The following is a 17,666-nucleotide window of genomic DNA, read 5'->3' on the forward strand; positions in this document are numbered from 1 at the left end:
AAGAGATACGTTTCCTTTTATGGTGTTGTCTCTCCTTATTTGGTGAGTCACAGCGTCGCCTCTGGATTGGATGGGGAGTACCAGGGTAGTGCTGTCATTGGCTAATATGAGAAGGTTATTAGAATAAATACCAAAATGGTTGCGCTACTTTCAACGTCACTGTGGACACGAAGACTGACATGACAATACATCACCTAGTATCTGTTAAGAGTAGAAGTTGACTTATTGTTATCAGTTACACATATTCCATTTAATATACTAGACAACAACTGTTAAAACGTGAGCCTTTATTGAGCAGCAGGTATATGATGTGATTAATGACTCCATTTGCTTGAAGCTGATAAAAAAAAGACATCTGTGTGTGTCTGGCGTTCATAGAAAATCAAACAAACCGTATTTTTTACTAAAAACAATATATATATAAAACAAGTTCATAAAAACAATACAAGGCCATTGCATTTGATTAGATATTGTAAAATGAAAGAGGGAAAACGTCTAATAATCCTTCATGTTCCAGCAGGCACTTGAGTCATGATGGGTATTGGCGACCTGACGTCACTCTCTCTTTCACGAAGCTCTGTTGTTAATAATAACATATTCAGCTTATTACCATACTGAATGCATATGGACATGTATCATAATAGATTGAATACATTTGCAGCTGTGGTAAGAGATTGTCGAGTACCTTTCTCTCTAGAAAAAATACATTAAAAAAGACAGGACCTTTGTAATGAAGGAACTCCTGTACATCCTTCTACAACTGGGAGGGATCGCAGGAGGGGATTCTAAGTGAAGTTAGTGCATCCATTCTACATCATGTACACATAACTTGGGATGGTCCACACTGCAACATTACACAACGTGATTGGACCAGATAGGTAGAACAGTAACTGTGATTGGTCTTCTGAGGACAGTGTTGCAAGCTGAACCAGGTGATTGGCTGCAACAGTGATGACATATTCCTTATGTAAAGTTACCCCCACTAAACAGGAGCGTCATTTTCAATCACCTCAGAATTTCAACGAGAGCAAAACAAATCACAAAACCTCACTCATTCACAATATTCCTTGGCTATCAATTTGATTGTTATTTTTTCCTGCAGAGATTCCATAAACTGAACCTTCTGGGTTCCTCTCACAGCACCTTCTCACCTGCAATAGACAGCAAACCTTCATACCTGACCACCCAGCCTCTCCCACCTCTCCTTAGCCAGTATGCTGAACCCTGCCCCTGAAAGCAGATATCACATCAAACAGACAGGCATCTGTGGCACAAAAATTGGAGAGGAAGTCAAGAAACAACAGCCATCAGGTGCTGAGGCTGAGGCTGACACCCAGTGCCCCCTGCTAGAGGGAATAGTTGAGGTTTCAATCCTGGGGTTGGGAGGAATCAGAGGTGGGGGTGGAGGGGTGAGGATGGCTGGGGGAGACACACACTGCCTCCTGTGCTCCTGTGCTTGGGGCAGAAGAGGACAGCGTCTCTGGGCAGCTACATCCTCAGGCCATGTAGGACCACGTTCAAACAACCGTGGTGGAATCTTGTCTGGGGCCAGGACAGAACCTCGAGGACCAGGATTAGCAGCTCAGTGACGTCTGGGACCAGGACAGAACCTCGAGGACCAGGATTAGCAGCTCAATGAGTCAGGGCTGGTATCTTCCCTCGGAGTCGTCCTCTCACAACGCAGTCTTTATGTTGGTGCAGTAAAAGTGTTTTTGTAAACTACATCCTCCTCCTCTGTTTCAAATATAAAAATGAGTTCTCTCCTTGTCGATCCTTCTCCCTCCTTCCCTGAAATGTGTGAGACTCTGAATCCAGCATTCCTGTGTTTGTTTTAGGGGGAGCGGGGAGGACTAGGAGGGTGGGGAGGACTGGGGGTGCGAGAAGGACTGGGGTGGGGTGGCTGGGGCCAGGGCCCCCTCAAACCTTGCTGTCGGAGGGCAGATCTCCCAGCACCGAGACAATCTCGCTGAAGCAGGGCCGTTCCTTCAGGCTGGACCAGCAGCGCAGCATGAGCTGGTAAACCCTGGATGGACAACCCTCAGGGGCTGTGAGTTTCAACCTCCCTGCCTGCAAAGCTGGAGAGAGGAGGAGAGAGGAGAAGAGAGGAGGGGAGAGGAGGGGGGAGGAGGAGAGAGGATGGGAGAGGAGGGGAGAGGAGCAGAGAGGAGGGGAGAGGAGGGGAGGGGAGCAGAGAGGAGGAGAGAGGAGAAGAGAGGAGGGGAGAGGAGGGGAGAGGAGGGGAGAGGAGGGGAGAGGAGGGGAGAGGAGGGGAGAGGAGGGGAGAGGAGGGGAGAGGAGGGGAGAGGAGGGGAGCAGAGAGGAGGGGAGAGGAGGGGAGAGGAGGAGAGAGGAGGGGAGATGAGGGGAGAGGAGGGGAGAGGAGGAGAGAGGAGGGGAGAGGAGGGGAGAGGAGAAGAGAGGAGAGGAGGGGAGAGGAGGGGAGAGGAGGGGAGAGGAGGGGAGAGGAGGAGAGAGGAGGGGAGAGGAGGGGAGAGAAGGAGAGAGGAGGGGAGTAGAGGAGTTAGAAAATACCCAACAATCCTGCCTCAGGAGATAAGACTGCTTGTTCCATTAACGAAACTGTGAGGGCAGTTCATGCTGACCTTCCAGAACCTCTTCATCGCTGAGTTTGGTGTAGGGAAGTTCCCCCAGGCTGAACACCTCCCAGATCAGCACCCCGAAGGCCCACACGTCTGACTTGGTGGAGAAGTCGTCCTCAACCACGGACTCTGCTGGGAGCCAGCGCAGCGGAACCCAATCCTGCCGGTAGTGGTAGTACTCACTGCAGGGAGGGAGGAAGGGGCAGGCAGGCAGAGAGACAAAATTGAGGTGAGAGGACAGGCAGAAGAGAATGTGTAGCATGTCAGCATACTGTATTAGCCATGTGTGGTAGGTCTAGCCCCTGGTGGTAGGTCTAGCCCCTGGTGGTAACTCTAGCCCCTGGTGGGTATCCCAGCACCTGCAGTACACGTCCCGGCTGAGGCCCAGCGCTGACACCTTCACCTGCCGCTGGCTGCTCACCAGACAGTTCCTGGCGGCCAGGTCTCTGTGGACAAAGCTCTGACTGGACAGGTGCTCCATCCCCTGAGCCACCTGGACACAGAGAGACACCTGGGGGGAGAGAAAGTGATAGAGAGGAAGAGAAAAGGACAGAGAGACAGAGGGCAGTACATGGTTAGTACATGGATGGGATGGAGGAGAGAGAAAATAGAGAGAGCAGAGGATCAGAACAGGGATGGGATGGAAGGATGGAGGAGAGAGGGATGGAAGGATGGAGGAGAGAGGGATGGAAGGATGGAGGAGAGAGGGATGGAAGGATGGAGGAGAGGAGGATGGAGGAGTGTGTGAACTCGTGAGGGTCTAAAGCTCCTCTTACTTTGGTCTTGGTGCTGATGGGCGGAGCCTTGATCTTCTCATCCCCACTCTTAGAGATCCTGAGGAACTGTTTCAGGTCTCCCTGGTTACCACAGATCAAGACAGAACACAGTCAGAGTTTAATAAGAATGTTTTTTCTGTCTGTTTCAGAATATTGTACTGAGAGTGTGTGTGTGTGTGTGTGTGTGTGTGCGTGGGAATGTGCCTACATGAGCCAGAGAAACTTTGCTGAAGAATGTTTGTGTATAAAATAGAGAAATACTGACAGTGTGAGTGAGTGAGTGAGTGTGTGTGTGTGTGTGAGAGTGTGTGAGTGAGTGTGTGAGTGTATGTGAGTGAGTGAGTGAGTGAGTGAGTGAGTGAGTGAGTGAGTGAGTGAGTGAGTGTGTGTGTGTGTGTGTGTGTGTGTGTGTGTGTGAGTGAGTGAGTGTGTGTATGTGAGTGAGTGTGTGAGTGTGTGAGTGTATGTGAGTGAGTGTGTCACTCACCAGGTCAGAGTACTCCATGATCACGTAGTGTGGTTCTGTCTCCTTGCACAGCCCCAGCACACGAGCCAGGTTGGGGTGGTGGAGCTTGGAGAACATGTCTGCCTGCCGCTGGAACTCCAGCTGGGCCGGCTGGTCCCGGCTCTGCAGGCTCTTCACCAGCACCACTGTCTCCTCCTCCGCCTCTTCCACCCCACGCGCCTTCGCCAAGAGCACCTCCCCAAACCTGCCCCTCCCTAAACACATGCACACACGTGCATACACACTTGTAATGTAAAGACGTAAATGTAATGTGGTAACCAAGTCCAACAGGGGTGAGGGGTGGAGCAGGGGTGAGGGGTAGAGCAGCGATGAGGGTAGAGCAGGGATGAGTGGTAGAGCAGGGATGAGTGGTAGAGCAGGGATGAGTGGTAGAGCAGGGATGAGGGGTGGAGCAGGGGTGAGGGGTGGAGCAGGGATGAGGGGTGGAGCAGGGGTGAGGGTAGAGCAGGGGTGAGTGGTAGAGCAGGGGTGAGGGGTGGAGCAGGGGTGAGTGGTAGAGCAGGGGTGAGTGGTGGAGCAGGGGTGAGGGGTGGAGCAGGGGTGAGGGGTGGAGCAGGGGTGAGGGGTGGGGCAGGGGTGAGGGGTGGAGCAGGGGTGAGGGTAGAGCAGGGGTGAGGGGTAGAGCAGGGGTGAGGGGTGGAGCAGGGGTGAGGGGTGGAGCAGGGGTGAGGGGTGGGGCAGGGGTGAGGGGTGGAGCAGGGGTGAGGGTAGAGCAGGGGTGAGGGGTGGAGCAGGGGTGAGGGGTGGAGCAGGGGTGAGGGGTAGAGCAGGGGTGAGGGGTGGAGCAGGGATGAGGGGTGGAGCAGGGGTGAGGGGTGGAGCAGGGGTGAGGTTAGAGCAGGGGTGAGGGGTGGAGCAGGGGTGAGGTTAGAGCAGGGGTGAGGGGTGGAGCAGGGGTGAGGGGTGGAGCAGGGGTGAGGGGTGGAGCAGGGGTGAGGGGTGGAGCAGGGGTGAGGGGTAGAGCAGGGGTGAGGGGTGGAGCAGGGATGAGGGGTGGAGCAGGGGTGAGGGGTGGAGAAAGGGTGAGGGGTGGAGCCGGGGTGAGGGTAGAGCGGGGGTGAGGGGTGGAGCAGGGGTGAGGGGTGGAGCAGGGGTGAGGGGTGGAGCCGGGGTGAGTGGTAGAGCAGGGGTGAGGGTAGAGCAGGGATGAGTGATAGAGCAGGGGTGAGGTTAGAGCAGGGGTGAGGGGTGGAGCCGGGGTGAGGGGTGGAGCAGGGATGAGTGGTAGAGCAGGGGTGAGGGTAGAGCAGGGATGAGTGATAGAGCAGGGGTGAGGTTAGAGCAGGGGTGAGGGGTGGAGCCGGGGTGAGGGGTGGAGCAGGGATGAGGGTAGATTAGGGACGAGGGGTGTTCTCTTACCTAGGGTGGTTATGGTCAGCAGGTTGCCTCGGGGGAAGTGCAGCTTGTCATTACTGCTGTGGCATTTCTCTGCTGTTGCCGTGGTGCCCAGACTGGTGAGAGCCACCGCTTCCTGGATCTCAGCTGTGGTGTGGCCATTCTGCTGAGCAGCACCACCTGGTGGACAAGCAAACACATCACACCTCGCTGCAATCTTTCACTTTATTAACCCCAAAGGAATTTCAAGTGTCCACGTATGCACAATTAGAGAATAGTGAATAAAATCAGTAGCAAAACTGAGTTTTTTTTGTCATCTTACGTCAGTCTGAAACATCTGGCTCTATGTTGATGTTGAACTGTGATGTCAGGAATATAAACTGTGGCACAACACTTTCTAACTCCAGCATTAGAAAACAAGGTTTTAAAAGTCATTTATAATCTTTGTGACACAAACAGTTGCACAAATCAATAGATAATGTGGTGTTCCAGTGCATTAACCCTACTGTGGTGTTTGATAGCAATCTGGGCCTTGTCTCAGATTAGGGGATTATCCTCACAAACACAAGAGCTGGATCTCTGAGCTCTCTCTCTCTGTTTACAGCCCTGGAATATAAACATGCTCTATTACAGTAAACAATTCTTACTATGAATCATCCTTATTTATTATTGGTTCCGCATGCCACACCATAAGTAGACACTAGGTGGTAGTATGATTGCATTGGATTTGACAACCTAATGTGTCTGTTTATCCCTCCCTCCCTCCCTGCCTCCTTGCCTCCCTCCCTGCCTCCCTCCCTGCCTCCCTGCCTCCCTCCCTGCCTCCCTCCCTGCCTCCCTCCCTGACTCCCTCCCTCCCTCCCTCCCTGCCTCTCACCATTGAGACACTCCATCTCTAGTTCCCCTCCCTCCCTCCCTCCCTCCCTCCCTCCCTCCCTCCCTCCCTCCCTCCCTCCCTCCCTCCCTCCCTCCCTCCCTCCCTCCCTCCCTCCCTCCCTCCCTCCCTGCCTCCCTCCCTCCCTCCCTCCCTCCCTCCCTGCCTCCCTCCCTCCCTCCCTCCCTCCCTCCCTCCCTCCCTCCCTCCCTCCCTCCCTCCCTCCCTCCCTCCCTCCCTGACTCCCTCCCTCCCTCCCTGCCTCCCTGCCTCCCTCTCTCCCTGCCTCTCACCATTGAGACACTCCATCTCTGGTTCCTCTCCCTCCCGGCCCTTCTGCAGTCTCTTGGCGTTGCGTCTCTTCTTGCAGTAGAACATGAGGGCCAGCACCACGATGAGGTAGGCCACGGCTGCGCCTACCGACAGGCCGACCGTCTGGATCATCCTGTAGGGAGCCTTCTCCTCCTGGTCCATCAGCGTGGGAGCAGGCTTCTCTGGATGCCACACACACACACACACACAGCGTAGAACAATATTAGAACAATGTTAGAACAGCACTAGTATGGAAGCAAATCAGTGACATCATGTTTTGAATTTTTGTTTTGAAAAAAGGCACTTAATTCTTAATATTGAAACAGCTGAATTCTCATGTGAAATAAAATTCAGGTTGCTCAGATTTGTGCCTAAAAAATTTGATCTTAAAAAATTCAAGCCTAAACATTTTGAGCCTATCAAACTTGAGCCAAAAAATTTACAGCTCTAAAAATTCAGATTGCAACATCCGGGATATCAAGGATAGGAAGAGCAATCAAGCCTCAATGCAATATTTGATCACATCGGACTCACCGAAGCATGGTTGTTTTCCCTGGTAGTCATTATGTATTTTCCGTCCTCTACCTATCCTTGGTATCCTGGATGTTGCAATCAGAATTTTTTCGCCTCAAATTTTTTGGTGTACATTTGGTGTTGTTTAAATTTCAATATTAAGTACAAATTCAAAACATTATGTCACTGATTTGCTTCCATACACTAGAACCATATTAGGACAGCACTAGAACCATATTAAAATAGCACTAGAGCCATATTAGTGCACTAGGACAGCAGGAAGTGTGTGTGAATGTGTGTGTGTTGAACTCACCCACTACATAGAGCTGAGCCACACTGTCTCTGATGCTGCAGCTGTTTCCAGCCACACAGGTATACTTCCCTGTGTCGTCTGTGGTGACATCAGAGATCACCAGAGAACCATTAGGCATCTTCTGGAATCTGGGAGAGAGAGATACATTACATACACATGTAAAGAGAGACAGAGAGACAGAGAGAGAGAGACAGAGAGAGACAGAGAGAGACAGAGAGAGAGAGAGAGACAGAGACAGAGAGAGACAGAGAGAGACAGAGACAGAGAGAGAGAGAGACAGAGACAGAGACAGAGAGAGACAGAGACAGAGAGAGACAGAGAGAGAGAGAGACAGAGAGAGAGAGACAGAGAGAGAGAGAGACAGAGACAGAGAGAAACAGAGAGAGAGAGAGACAGAGACAGAGAGAGAGAGAGAGACAGAGAGAGACAGAGAGAGACAGAGAGAGAGAGAGAGACAGAGACAGAGAGAGACAGAGAGAGACAGAGAGAGACAGAGACAGAGACAGAGAGAGACAGAGAGAGAGAGAGAGACAGAGACAGAGAGAGAGAGACAGAGAGAGACAGAGAGAGAGAGAGACAGAGAGAGAGACAGAGACAGAGACAGAGAGAGACAGAGAGAGAGACAGAGACAGAGAGAGACAGAGAGAGAGAGAGAGAGAGAGAGAGAGAGACTCCCACCTCTTCCTGCCAGGGTCCAGCACCTTGTCCTTCACCATCCACTGGATGTGTGGGTGTGGGTCTCCTGTGGCCTGGCAGTGCAGCGTGGCTGTGTGGCCCTGGTACACCGTGGTGTTCTCTGGCTCCAGCTTGAACCGTATGTACACTGACACACACACACACACACACACCCGCAGCAGTTACTGCAACACTTCCATCCCACCACAGCTCAGTAATGTTCCTCTCAAGGCTGGCTGTGGCTTGTCCTGTCAGCCACAAGTCTCCATTCAGCATCAACTGCAATTAATATACAACTCCCCAGCACCACTGCCTCCCCCTGCCTCTCCTGCCTCCCCCTGCCTCTCCCTGCCTCCCCCTGCCTCTCCTGCCTCCCCCTGCCTCTCCCTGCCTCTCCCTGCCTCTCCCTGCCTCTCCCTGCCTCCTCTGCCTCCCCCTGCCTTCCCCGCCTCCCCTGCCTCCCCCTGCCTCCCCCTGCCTCTCCCTGCCTCCCCCTGCCTCTCCCTGCCTCTCCCTGCCTCCCCCTGCCTCTACCTGCCTCTCCCTCCCTCTCCCCTGCCTCTCCTTGCCTCCCCCTGCCTCTCCTTGCCTCCCCCTGCCTCCAAATGCCTCCCCCAGCAACACCTAGCCCCCCCCCCCCCAGGCCCTACAGGTCTGCTGCCCTACCTGCCACTGTGAGGGACACCTGGGCTCGGATCTCCCCCTGCAGGCTGTTGGAGGCGGTGCAGGTGTAGTTGCCCGCGTCGCTGCGGGTCACCTTGTTGAAGTGCAGCTGTCCATTCCTCTGATGCAGGTGAGGGGGGATCTCTGCTCCTCCTGTAGGGGGCGACACAGGGCAGGGGTCAGGGGGCATGGAGGCCTAATCAATACTGTCTCTACACAGGCACGTCCTAGAAAACACAGATCTTGGTTGATTTTCGCTTACCTTTTGTTCTCAAGTCTCAGCCTAAAGTCATTCTGTGAACTACATAGACAAGCAAGCAATGACCATTGTCCTTCATTCCAAGCTTCATTCTGCTGTAAGCTTCATTCTGCTGTAAGCTTCATTCTGCTGTAAGCTTCATTCTATAGAAAGCTTCATTCAGCTGTAAGCTTCATTCTGCTGTAAGCTTCACGCTATAGAAAGCTTCATTCTGCTGTAAGCTTCATTCTATAGAAAGCTTCATTCAGCTGTAAGCTTCATTCTGCTGTAAGCTTCACCTGCAGTGGTCCAGATGATGGTGGGGGGCTCCCGGCCTGTGGCAGAGCACTGGACGTGCAGGTCCTTCTCCAGCTCCAGACACTGGGACGGCTGGGGGGGTGGGGTGAACTTCAGCTTCTCTGGAACACACACGGAACACACGCTACACCAGGAACCAGCACACACACACACAGACTGACACACAGACAGACAGACAGACAGACAGACAGACACAGACAGACACACAGACAGACAGACACACAGACAGACAGGTTCTGCTCACCCAGCACGTAGACTCTGGCGTGAGCCGCCAGCCGGCCGGCCTGTGTCCGGGCCTCACAGCTGTACATCAGGCCATCATACACCTCCACACTGCTGATTCTCAGGGTGCCGTTAGAGAACACGGAGAACCGAGGGTCCTGACAGCAGGAACACAGGAACCACATCACACACACACACACCGTGTGTGGGAGTATGTGTGTGAGGGAGAATGTGTGTGTGTGTGTGTGTGTGAGTGTGTGTGAGAGCCAACCTCAGGGTTAATGGGGAAGTTGTTGCGTATCCAGGTGACGTCAGGAGGGGGCGTGGCCTGCGCATGGCAGTGCAGGTACCCTGGTCTGCCCTCCTCTAGAGAACTGTCCTGGGGCCTGTTCACCCACACAGGAGCAGCTGGAGCACACACACACAAAGTATTAGTGTTTACAGTGTAAAATCACAAGTCACCTACCTTTGAATCTAATCTAACAAGCATCCCAACATTGTGGAGCAGACCAGGCTAGCAGGACTCACTGGCCACGGTGAAGGTCACCTCCTGGGTCCTACGGCCTGCCTTGTTCTGGGCCACGCATGTGTAGGTGCCCGAGTCTCCGGCCTGCGTGGGGCTGAAGACGAGGTCCAACCCCTCCTGGTGGACCCGGCCCTGGGGGGCCACGCGCCGCCCCCCTGCTCCCACCACACCTGGGGGGGAGGCTGGCCCCCTGGGGGCTGGCAGGACACACGCTGGAGACTGTCAGCTGGGAACACCCTAGATACTCTGGGGACCATGTCCTCTATCTCTGGAGGAGGGTGAGGGAGGGAGACAGAGGGAGGGAGGGAGGGAGGGGAGTGAGTGAGTGAGTGAGTGAGTGAGTGAGTGAGTGAGTGAGTGAGTGAGGGAGGGAGGGGAGTGAGTGAGTGAGTGAGTGAGTGAGTGAGTGAGTGAGGGAGGGAGGGAGGGAGGGAGGGAGGGAGGGAGGGAGGGAGGGAGGGAGGGAGGGAGGGAGGGAGGGAGGGAGGGAGGGAGGGAGGGAGGGAGGGAGAGGGAGGGAGGGACAGGGAGAGAGACAGAGGGAGGGAGGGGGTTTTTGTGTTAGAAGTTTTAAAGCTAAAATATCTGGCTCTAACCCTAACCCATTTCTGGCTCTAGCCGTAACCCTCCAGAGAGTCTCCGTCCCTCTCAGCGGGAGAGCTGCGTACTAAGGAGCAGCAATTAGTCAGCACAATTTACAGCAGTGTGTGTGTGTCTCCGTGGTGTGTGTGTGTGAGAGTGTGTGTCTTTGTGGTGGGTGTGTGTCTCCATGGTGGGTGAGTCATATCAAAGTTGTCAGCCCAGTGGGAGGAATGTGATCAGGATCATTAAGACACTACTACTGTGCCCTAGAACCCTCCCCTCCCCTCATTCCTCTGCAGAAGAAGGGAGAGAGAGAGAAACAGAGAGAGAAACACAGAGAGAGAGACAGAGACAGAGGAGGTTGGGGTGAAAGGAGGAGTCACACCACAGTGTTTCAACTTGTCCCAAAATGCTGAGCTCCTGTGTGACACAATTTATGTTTAATGCTGGCGGGGATTAACCCCAGATTAGGGTGAATTAAGGTCTATAGACTGAGATGTGGTTTAGTGGGTTAGGACTACATGTGAGAGAGGTTAGGGTTAGGACAGCATGTGAGAGAGGTTAGGGTTAGGACTGCATGTGAGAGAGGTTAGGGTTAGGACAGCATGTGAGAAAGGAGAAGCACATGATCGCTCTCTGCTCTTACCAGCCAGGTGCTCAGACTGTAAAACAGTGGCATCACTGGTGACAACTGAGAAGTTATTGAAATGTCAGGCACCATTCTCCACATGGTGACTGGGAAGCCAATGGTACTGCAGTCTTGGTGAGGAGGAGAGGAAAGGTGTGTGTGTTTGTGTGTGTGTGTGTGTGTTTGCTACCTGCTATCAGAAGGGAGGCCTCCAGGCTGACGTTGTGGCCATGAGCCCCTCGCCCCACACACCTGTACAGCCCCACGTTCCTGGGCTTCACCTGCCAGATCAGTAGGGTCCCGTTGGAGAGCAGCGCCACCCTGAGGACACAGATGAACACACAGAGCATGAGTAGGCCCAGTAGGGGTCAGGGGTCAGGGGTCAGGAGGGCAGAGCGGGCCTTACCGGGAGCGGTTGCTGAGCAGCTCGTTGTCATGGTACCACTCCAGGGTGGGGGGGGGCGTGGCGGTGAACTGGCAGTGAAACACGGCCTCCTCGTTCTTTAAGACCACCTGGTCGTCAGGGGCAACCACGGCCCGGGGAAAACTCTTATCTGACAGGACGAGGAACACACACCCACACACACACACACACACACGTTATCACAACTGCAGATGCCGAGTCACAATCACACCTGAACAGCCGTCCCTGAACAGCCGTCCCTGAACAGCCGTCCCTGTCACACACCTTCATAGCTGCTTTATGAGCAGCTGAGGTACTGAGGATAGAGGCCTGAGCCCCCCGGCCCCCTCCTGACCCAGACCCCACCTGACCCAGACCCCAACTGACCCAGACCCCACCTGCCCCTGGCTGCCAGCAGCAGCGCAGAGGGGTGGAAACTCAACAATTATCCACCCTCCCTTTGTCCCAGGTGCTAATCTGGTGCGTGCAAGAGAGTGTGTGCGTGTGTGTGTGTGTGAGAGAGAGAAAGCTGTGCAGATGTCTAATTGGAGACAAGGGCATTAGGTTTCCAACACAGACGTGCAGCCGGCTAGGTGCTAGAGTACTGTACTAGACTGTACTAGACTGTACTACACTGTACTACACTGCATTACATTGTACTAGACTGAACTACAGTGTACTACACTGTACTAGACTGTACTGTACTGTACTAGACTGTACTGTACTGTACTGTACTATACTGTACTGTACTAGGCTGTACTGTACTGTACTAGACTGTACTGTACTAGGCTGTACTAGACTGTACTGTACTAGGCTGTACTAGACTGTGCTGTACTAGGCTGTACTGTACGGTACTAGACTGTACTGTACTAGGCTGTACTAGACTGTACTGTACTAGGCTGTACTGTACTATACTGTACTAGACTGTACTGTACTAGGCTGTACTGTACTATACTGTACTGTACTATACTGTACTAGACTGTACTGTACTAGGCTGTACTGTACTATACTGTACTGTACTAGGCTGTACTAGACTGTACTGTACTAGGCTGTACTGTACTATACTGTACTGTACTAGGCTGTACTGTACTGTACTAGACTGTACTGTACTAGGCTGTACAGTACTGTACTAGACTGTACTGTACTAGGCTGTACTAGACTGTACTGTACTGTACTAGACTGTGCTTAACTGCAGAGCCACACAGCTGAGGCAGAGGGGTCAGGCGCTCAGAGCAGGAACCTTACATTACAGCCACACCTGCACACAGAAGATCCTCAAGCTGTTAGCAGGATAGGAATACTGCATGGAGCAGGTCTGAGAACGTCCAATCAGAGACAGGACGGTGATGGCATCAGGGGGAGCCAGACCTGCTATACACAGAGCTCTCGTCTCCATAAGAACAATATCTGAGCTGTACAGTAGCTGGGTGTTGTTTGTGATTGACAGTGTGTGTGTGTGTGTGTGTGTGTGTGGGGGGGGGGGGGGTGGAATGAACTTGCATAGTTCCCGGTAGTCATGTTAGTGCCTTTTTCTCTCTCGACTCACTAATGGTCCACACTCTCACACACACACACAGTCCCCGCCCACCTATGATGTTGAGGGTGAAGTTGCTGCTGCTGCAGATGTGACCCGCAGCGTTGCGGGAGCAGCAGTGGTACAGGCCACTGTCTGCAGGGCTGGGCGTTCTCAGGGTCAGGCTGCGCTCCTTGTTGTTGATCTGGTGGGTCCTGTCTGTCAGCCTCACTCCGTCCCTGAACCACTGACACGTAGGGCTGGGGGGGACGACCAGAAGCGTCACAGCTACAGAACAGTCTGTACAATACATGGTGTTTTGGAGGTGAGGGGTTGGGGCGGGGCTGGAGGTGAGGGGTTGGGGCAGGGGCGGGGCTAGAGGTGAGGGGTTGGGGCAGGGGCGGGGCTGGAGGTGAGGGGTTGGGGCAGGGCTGGGGGTGAGGGGTTGGGGCGGGGCTGGAGGTGAGGGGTTGGGGCGGGGCTGGGGGTGAGGGGTTGGGGCAGGGGCGGGGCTGGAGGTGAGGGGTTGGGGCAGGGGCGGGGCTGGAGGTGAGGGGTTGGGGCGGTGCTGGGGGTGAGGGGTTGGGGCGGGGCTGGAGGTGAGGGGTTGGGGCGGGGCTGGGGGTGAGGGGTTGGGGGGGGGACTGGAGGTAAGGGGTTGGGGCAGGGGCGGGGCTGGAGGTGAGGGGTTGGGGCAGGGGCGGGGCTGGAGGTGAGGGGTTGGGGCAGGGGCGGGGCTGGAGGTGAGGGGTTGGGGCGGGGCTGGGGGTGAGGGGTTGGGGCAGGGCTCACCGTGGGTGTCCATCAATGTGGCAGCGTAGAGTTACTGGTTCTGATCTCTCGATCTCGGCCTCGGAGCCTGGCTGCTGCAGGGTCACGCCCCCACTCTCCAGCCCTGGAACAGAAGGACAGGACGGAAACTGAGTTAAGTGGTATTCCTGTCTGAGCTCAGCCGGTTAGTTGTGGAGCCTTAACACAGCCCTATACAGCCCTAATGGATGTAGCAGGCAGCAGAGCCGGCTGGGCAGCAGCAGGCCCGACCCTCACACCCCTGCAGTTCTAGATGAGCTCTTTATGGAGAGAGTTCTGACTGTGTCTGCTGAGAGAGGAGGAGGGGGAGAGTCCTGCTGTCTGAGACACGAGAGAGAGAGAGAGAGAGAGAGAGAGAGAGAGAGAGAGAGAGAGAGAGAGAGAGAGAGAGAGAGAGAGAGAGAGTCCGGATAAGTCTGCTCTCTCCATTAAGGGAGTGTCTCTGTGTCTGGGGAGAACCTGCCCTGAGGAGAACCCTACATCCAGTACAGTTCTGCGTCTGAACCCTGTCCACAGCACTGTAGTGAGACTCATGTACCACCACCAGAGAGAGAACAAGTCAGCACAGAGAGAGAGAGAGAGAGAGAGAGAGAGAGACAGAGAAAGACAGACACAGAGAGAGAGGGAGAGAGAGAGAGAGAGAGAGAGAGAGAGAGAGAGAGAGAGAGAGAGAGAGAGAGAGAGAGAGAGAGAGAGAGAGAGAGAGAGAGAGAGAGCGAGAGAGAGAGAGAGAGAGAGAGAGAGAGAGAGAGAGAGAGAGAGAGAGAGAGAGAGAGAGAGAGACTGTGAGTCTGTTCTCCCGGGCTCAGTAGGCAGCTATGTATATGATCAGATATAGGTTAGATGTTCATTTGACATGCTTGAGTGTGTGTGTTTGATTTAATGAGGTTGTGATTTCTGTATGCAGGAATGCTCACCGTGAGGGCACATGCTTGTTGGGACTGCATGGGTTCACACTCAAGGAAGCAAGTCTGTGTGAGTGTGTGTGTGTGTTCATGGCTGAATAGCAGAGCAGCATCTGCTCTGGCGTTGTCCTCTTTTTCTGAAACATGTCTCGTCTTAGCTGCAGAGGGCGTGGATCAACCGTGAGGTCAGAGGGGGCGCTAGAGGGCCTGTCACAATGCATTACAGCAGCACATAGCAACCCTAAGGCACCATGGGAAACCGTCTCTACGGAAACACTGCCTCCATCCCCCTCACTTCCCCTCAGGAGGCGGGCTCATTACACTGCCCTGACACTGCAGCGTGTTTACGGTGTGTAAAGTGAACCTAACACTGGAGAGTTGGATGCTGATTGGCAGCGGCTGTCAGTCAAGTATGTGTGTGTACAAGAGAGAGAGAGAGAGAGAGAGAGAGAGAGAGAGAGAGAGAGAGAGAGAGTGTGTGTGTGTGTGTGTGTGTGTGAAGGCTCTCAACAACAATGACCTGGGGCCAGAAACACAGGCCTGTCATTACTGGTGAGAGGGGAAACAGTGAGTCACTAAAGTGGAGGAGACGGGAGGAGAGGAGAATTGACTGATTTGTTGCCATGGTGAGTGGTTGCTCTGAGAGCAAAGAGGGGGAGAGAAAGACAGACAGAGAGAGAGAGAGAGAGAGAGAGAGACAGGGGAGGAGGAGGGGAGGAGAGGGGCTGGCAGGCAGGTGCAGGAAGGGAGGAAGAGGGCAGGAAGGGGGAGGAGCGCAGGAAACAGACAGGGGCTTGGGTGGGGGTGGGTTGTAGCGGGAGAAGGCTAAGCCTCCATTAGGAAACACGGGATAATTACTCCAAATGACTGGTCTCAATTGACAGGATTAGGGGACTTTCCATTGAGAAAGAGATAGATTAGCTCTCCAGCAGACAGCTGCACTCTGAACTGACTCTCTGCATGGACACCAGGAGGGCTGCACGCTCTTAATACACTTCAGTGCACACACTTATACTCTACACACACACACACACACACACACACGCTTACTCTGAATCCCCCCACAGAGTCATACTCTGCACACACGCAAACTAGCACACGCATGACCGAACACATACATGCAGTGCTAAAGGCCGGAGGGCCGTTCTCCTCTCAGGCTGGGGGTTGATTGCCCGTTAAATGTATGTTTCATAAACATGATCAAACATCTGTCACAACACAGGCCATGTGTCTGCTCAGATCTGCTGTTAGAACACTGATGAATGGAACCAATTGATACATGTGCTGGTATGTGTGTGTGAGTTAATGAGTGTGTGTGTGTGAGTTAATGAGTGTGTGTGTGTGAGTTAATGTGTGTGTGTGTGTACACAGAGACAGCTTTTCATATCACAGAATGTAATTGGGGTGGTTTAATTACAACCTACGTCACGTTAGCATACAGCTAATCGACTGTTTATTAGTTCCTATAAACAGATGAAAGAGTTCTGCCCCAGCATCATGCCTGAACTGGTCTCTCTGCCCCAGCATCATGCCAGCACTGGTCTCTCTGCCCTAGCATCATGCCTGGGTCTGTGGTCTCTCTGCCCCAGCATCATGCCTGGGTCTGTGGTCTCTCTGCCCCAGCATCATGCCTGCACTGGTCTCTCTGCCCCAGCATCATGCCTGGGTCTGTGGTCTCTCTGCCCCAGCATCATGCCTGCACTGGTCTCTCTGCTCTCTGATAGGCCAGCCTGTCTTCACCTTCTCATCCATGATCTCATGTTGGAGAATAAAGTGTGTATGCATGAGCTCATGTCCACCTGTGGGAAACACAGAGTGTGTGTTGGTATTTGTGTTTATAAATACAACTGACAGAGCCCTTTAGCACCATTCTCTGAACTACACACAGGCACACACATGTACACACAAGAACACACGACAGGCTTTGGGCTCATCAAGAAAGTAAAAATACTTTTAGTACCGAAGCAGCACATCCCAGTCCAGGATGACTCCAGAGAACCAGGAGGAATCTGGGTCGTGACAGCTCATCAGAACAGGCGGCTCATGTCTAACTCGTTTTAATCTGTGACTTATATTATTGCTGTTATAAATCATATTGAATTGTTGCACATAGAAGCATTTTTCAGCAGGTCGTCCCTGCAGGTCAGCCCTGGGTCCCAAAGAGGGAAGGGTTAGAGGTCCACAGCCTTCACGCTTCACATGTTGAGAGAGACTGGTGGAAGTAGTTCACACCAGGGCTCACACCCCAGCTGTGTGTGTGTGTGTGTGTGTGTGTGTGAGTGTGTTTGAGTGTGTGTGACCTCTAACACAGGGGTGGGCAATTCCCAAAGGGCCACTTGAATGTCTGAGGTAGATATGCCAAGCTGACAGGTCCCTGATCATCAGGTCTGCAGCTTCACTAACACACCATGAGCAGCCTGCACTCACTCTGCATCAGGCCAGTTCTTGTATTTGTGTTTAGTCCCGTACTGCCGATTCAGATTGTAATCCTTCAACACAGCGACCTGTTGTCCACAAACTAAGCACACAGCTTTGCCTTTGACTTCAGTAAAAATATACTTAGAAGTCCATGTCTTGTTAAAAACTCTACATTCTTTATCAACCTTTTGTTTTTTACAGACATTTTTGAGGGCTAACCAACCTGTTGGTGAGGCTGCGTAAGCGCACATACGTAAATCGCCTGACACTGTAGTCTTTCAGAACTACAGATTTTCTACCGCTCAACACATCAATTTTTTGTCATTTTTGATTGACCTTCTGCAGGCCGGACTGGGACAGCCATGCAATGCCCACGTCTACTCATACCTCTACACAGGAACCAGCCTCCAAGTCTGGTTGGATCTACTCTGAGTACGGGGTTCTGACTGAAACCTGAGAGGGTTTCTGAGGTTTGGTTACCTAGCAACAGTAACCAGGAGGTGTGGACAGGACAAA

General features: G+C 53.3%; 1 protein-coding gene across 1 annotated transcript in view; it reads right to left on the reverse strand.

Annotated features, from left to right (window-relative positions):
* Nucleotides 1-267: 267 nt before the first annotated feature.
* ptk7b (protein tyrosine kinase 7b) overlaps nt 268-17,666 on the reverse strand; it is a 54,927-nt gene continuing 37,528 nt past the window's right edge. Inside the window, 19 exon segments of the mRNA XM_084710244.1 lie at nt 268-2,075; nt 2,604-2,782; nt 2,960-3,111; nt 3,377-3,457; nt 3,864-4,096; nt 5,262-5,417; nt 6,405-6,605; nt 7,250-7,377; nt 7,928-8,072; nt 8,591-8,740; nt 9,125-9,244; nt 9,388-9,523; nt 9,637-9,773; nt 9,894-10,040; nt 10,043-10,159; nt 11,292-11,422; nt 11,508-11,655; nt 13,093-13,277; nt 13,810-13,912. Of these exon segments, the coding sequence (XP_084566370.1) occupies nt 1,918-2,075; nt 2,604-2,782; nt 2,960-3,111; nt 3,377-3,457; nt 3,864-4,096; nt 5,262-5,417; nt 6,405-6,605; nt 7,250-7,377; nt 7,928-8,072; nt 8,591-8,740; nt 9,125-9,244; nt 9,388-9,523; nt 9,637-9,773; nt 9,894-10,040; nt 10,043-10,159; nt 11,292-11,422; nt 11,508-11,655; nt 13,093-13,277; nt 13,810-13,912 (2,807 nt within the window). The 3' untranslated portion in view covers nt 268-1,917.

The sequence above is a fragment of the Hypomesus nipponensis genome, chromosome 11 (assembly GCF_054491055.1).
Source record: "Hypomesus nipponensis isolate SF chromosome 11, ASM5449105v1, whole genome shotgun sequence".
In the NCBI taxonomy this organism is placed as follows: Eukaryota; Metazoa; Chordata; class Actinopteri; order Osmeriformes; family Osmeridae; genus Hypomesus; species Hypomesus nipponensis.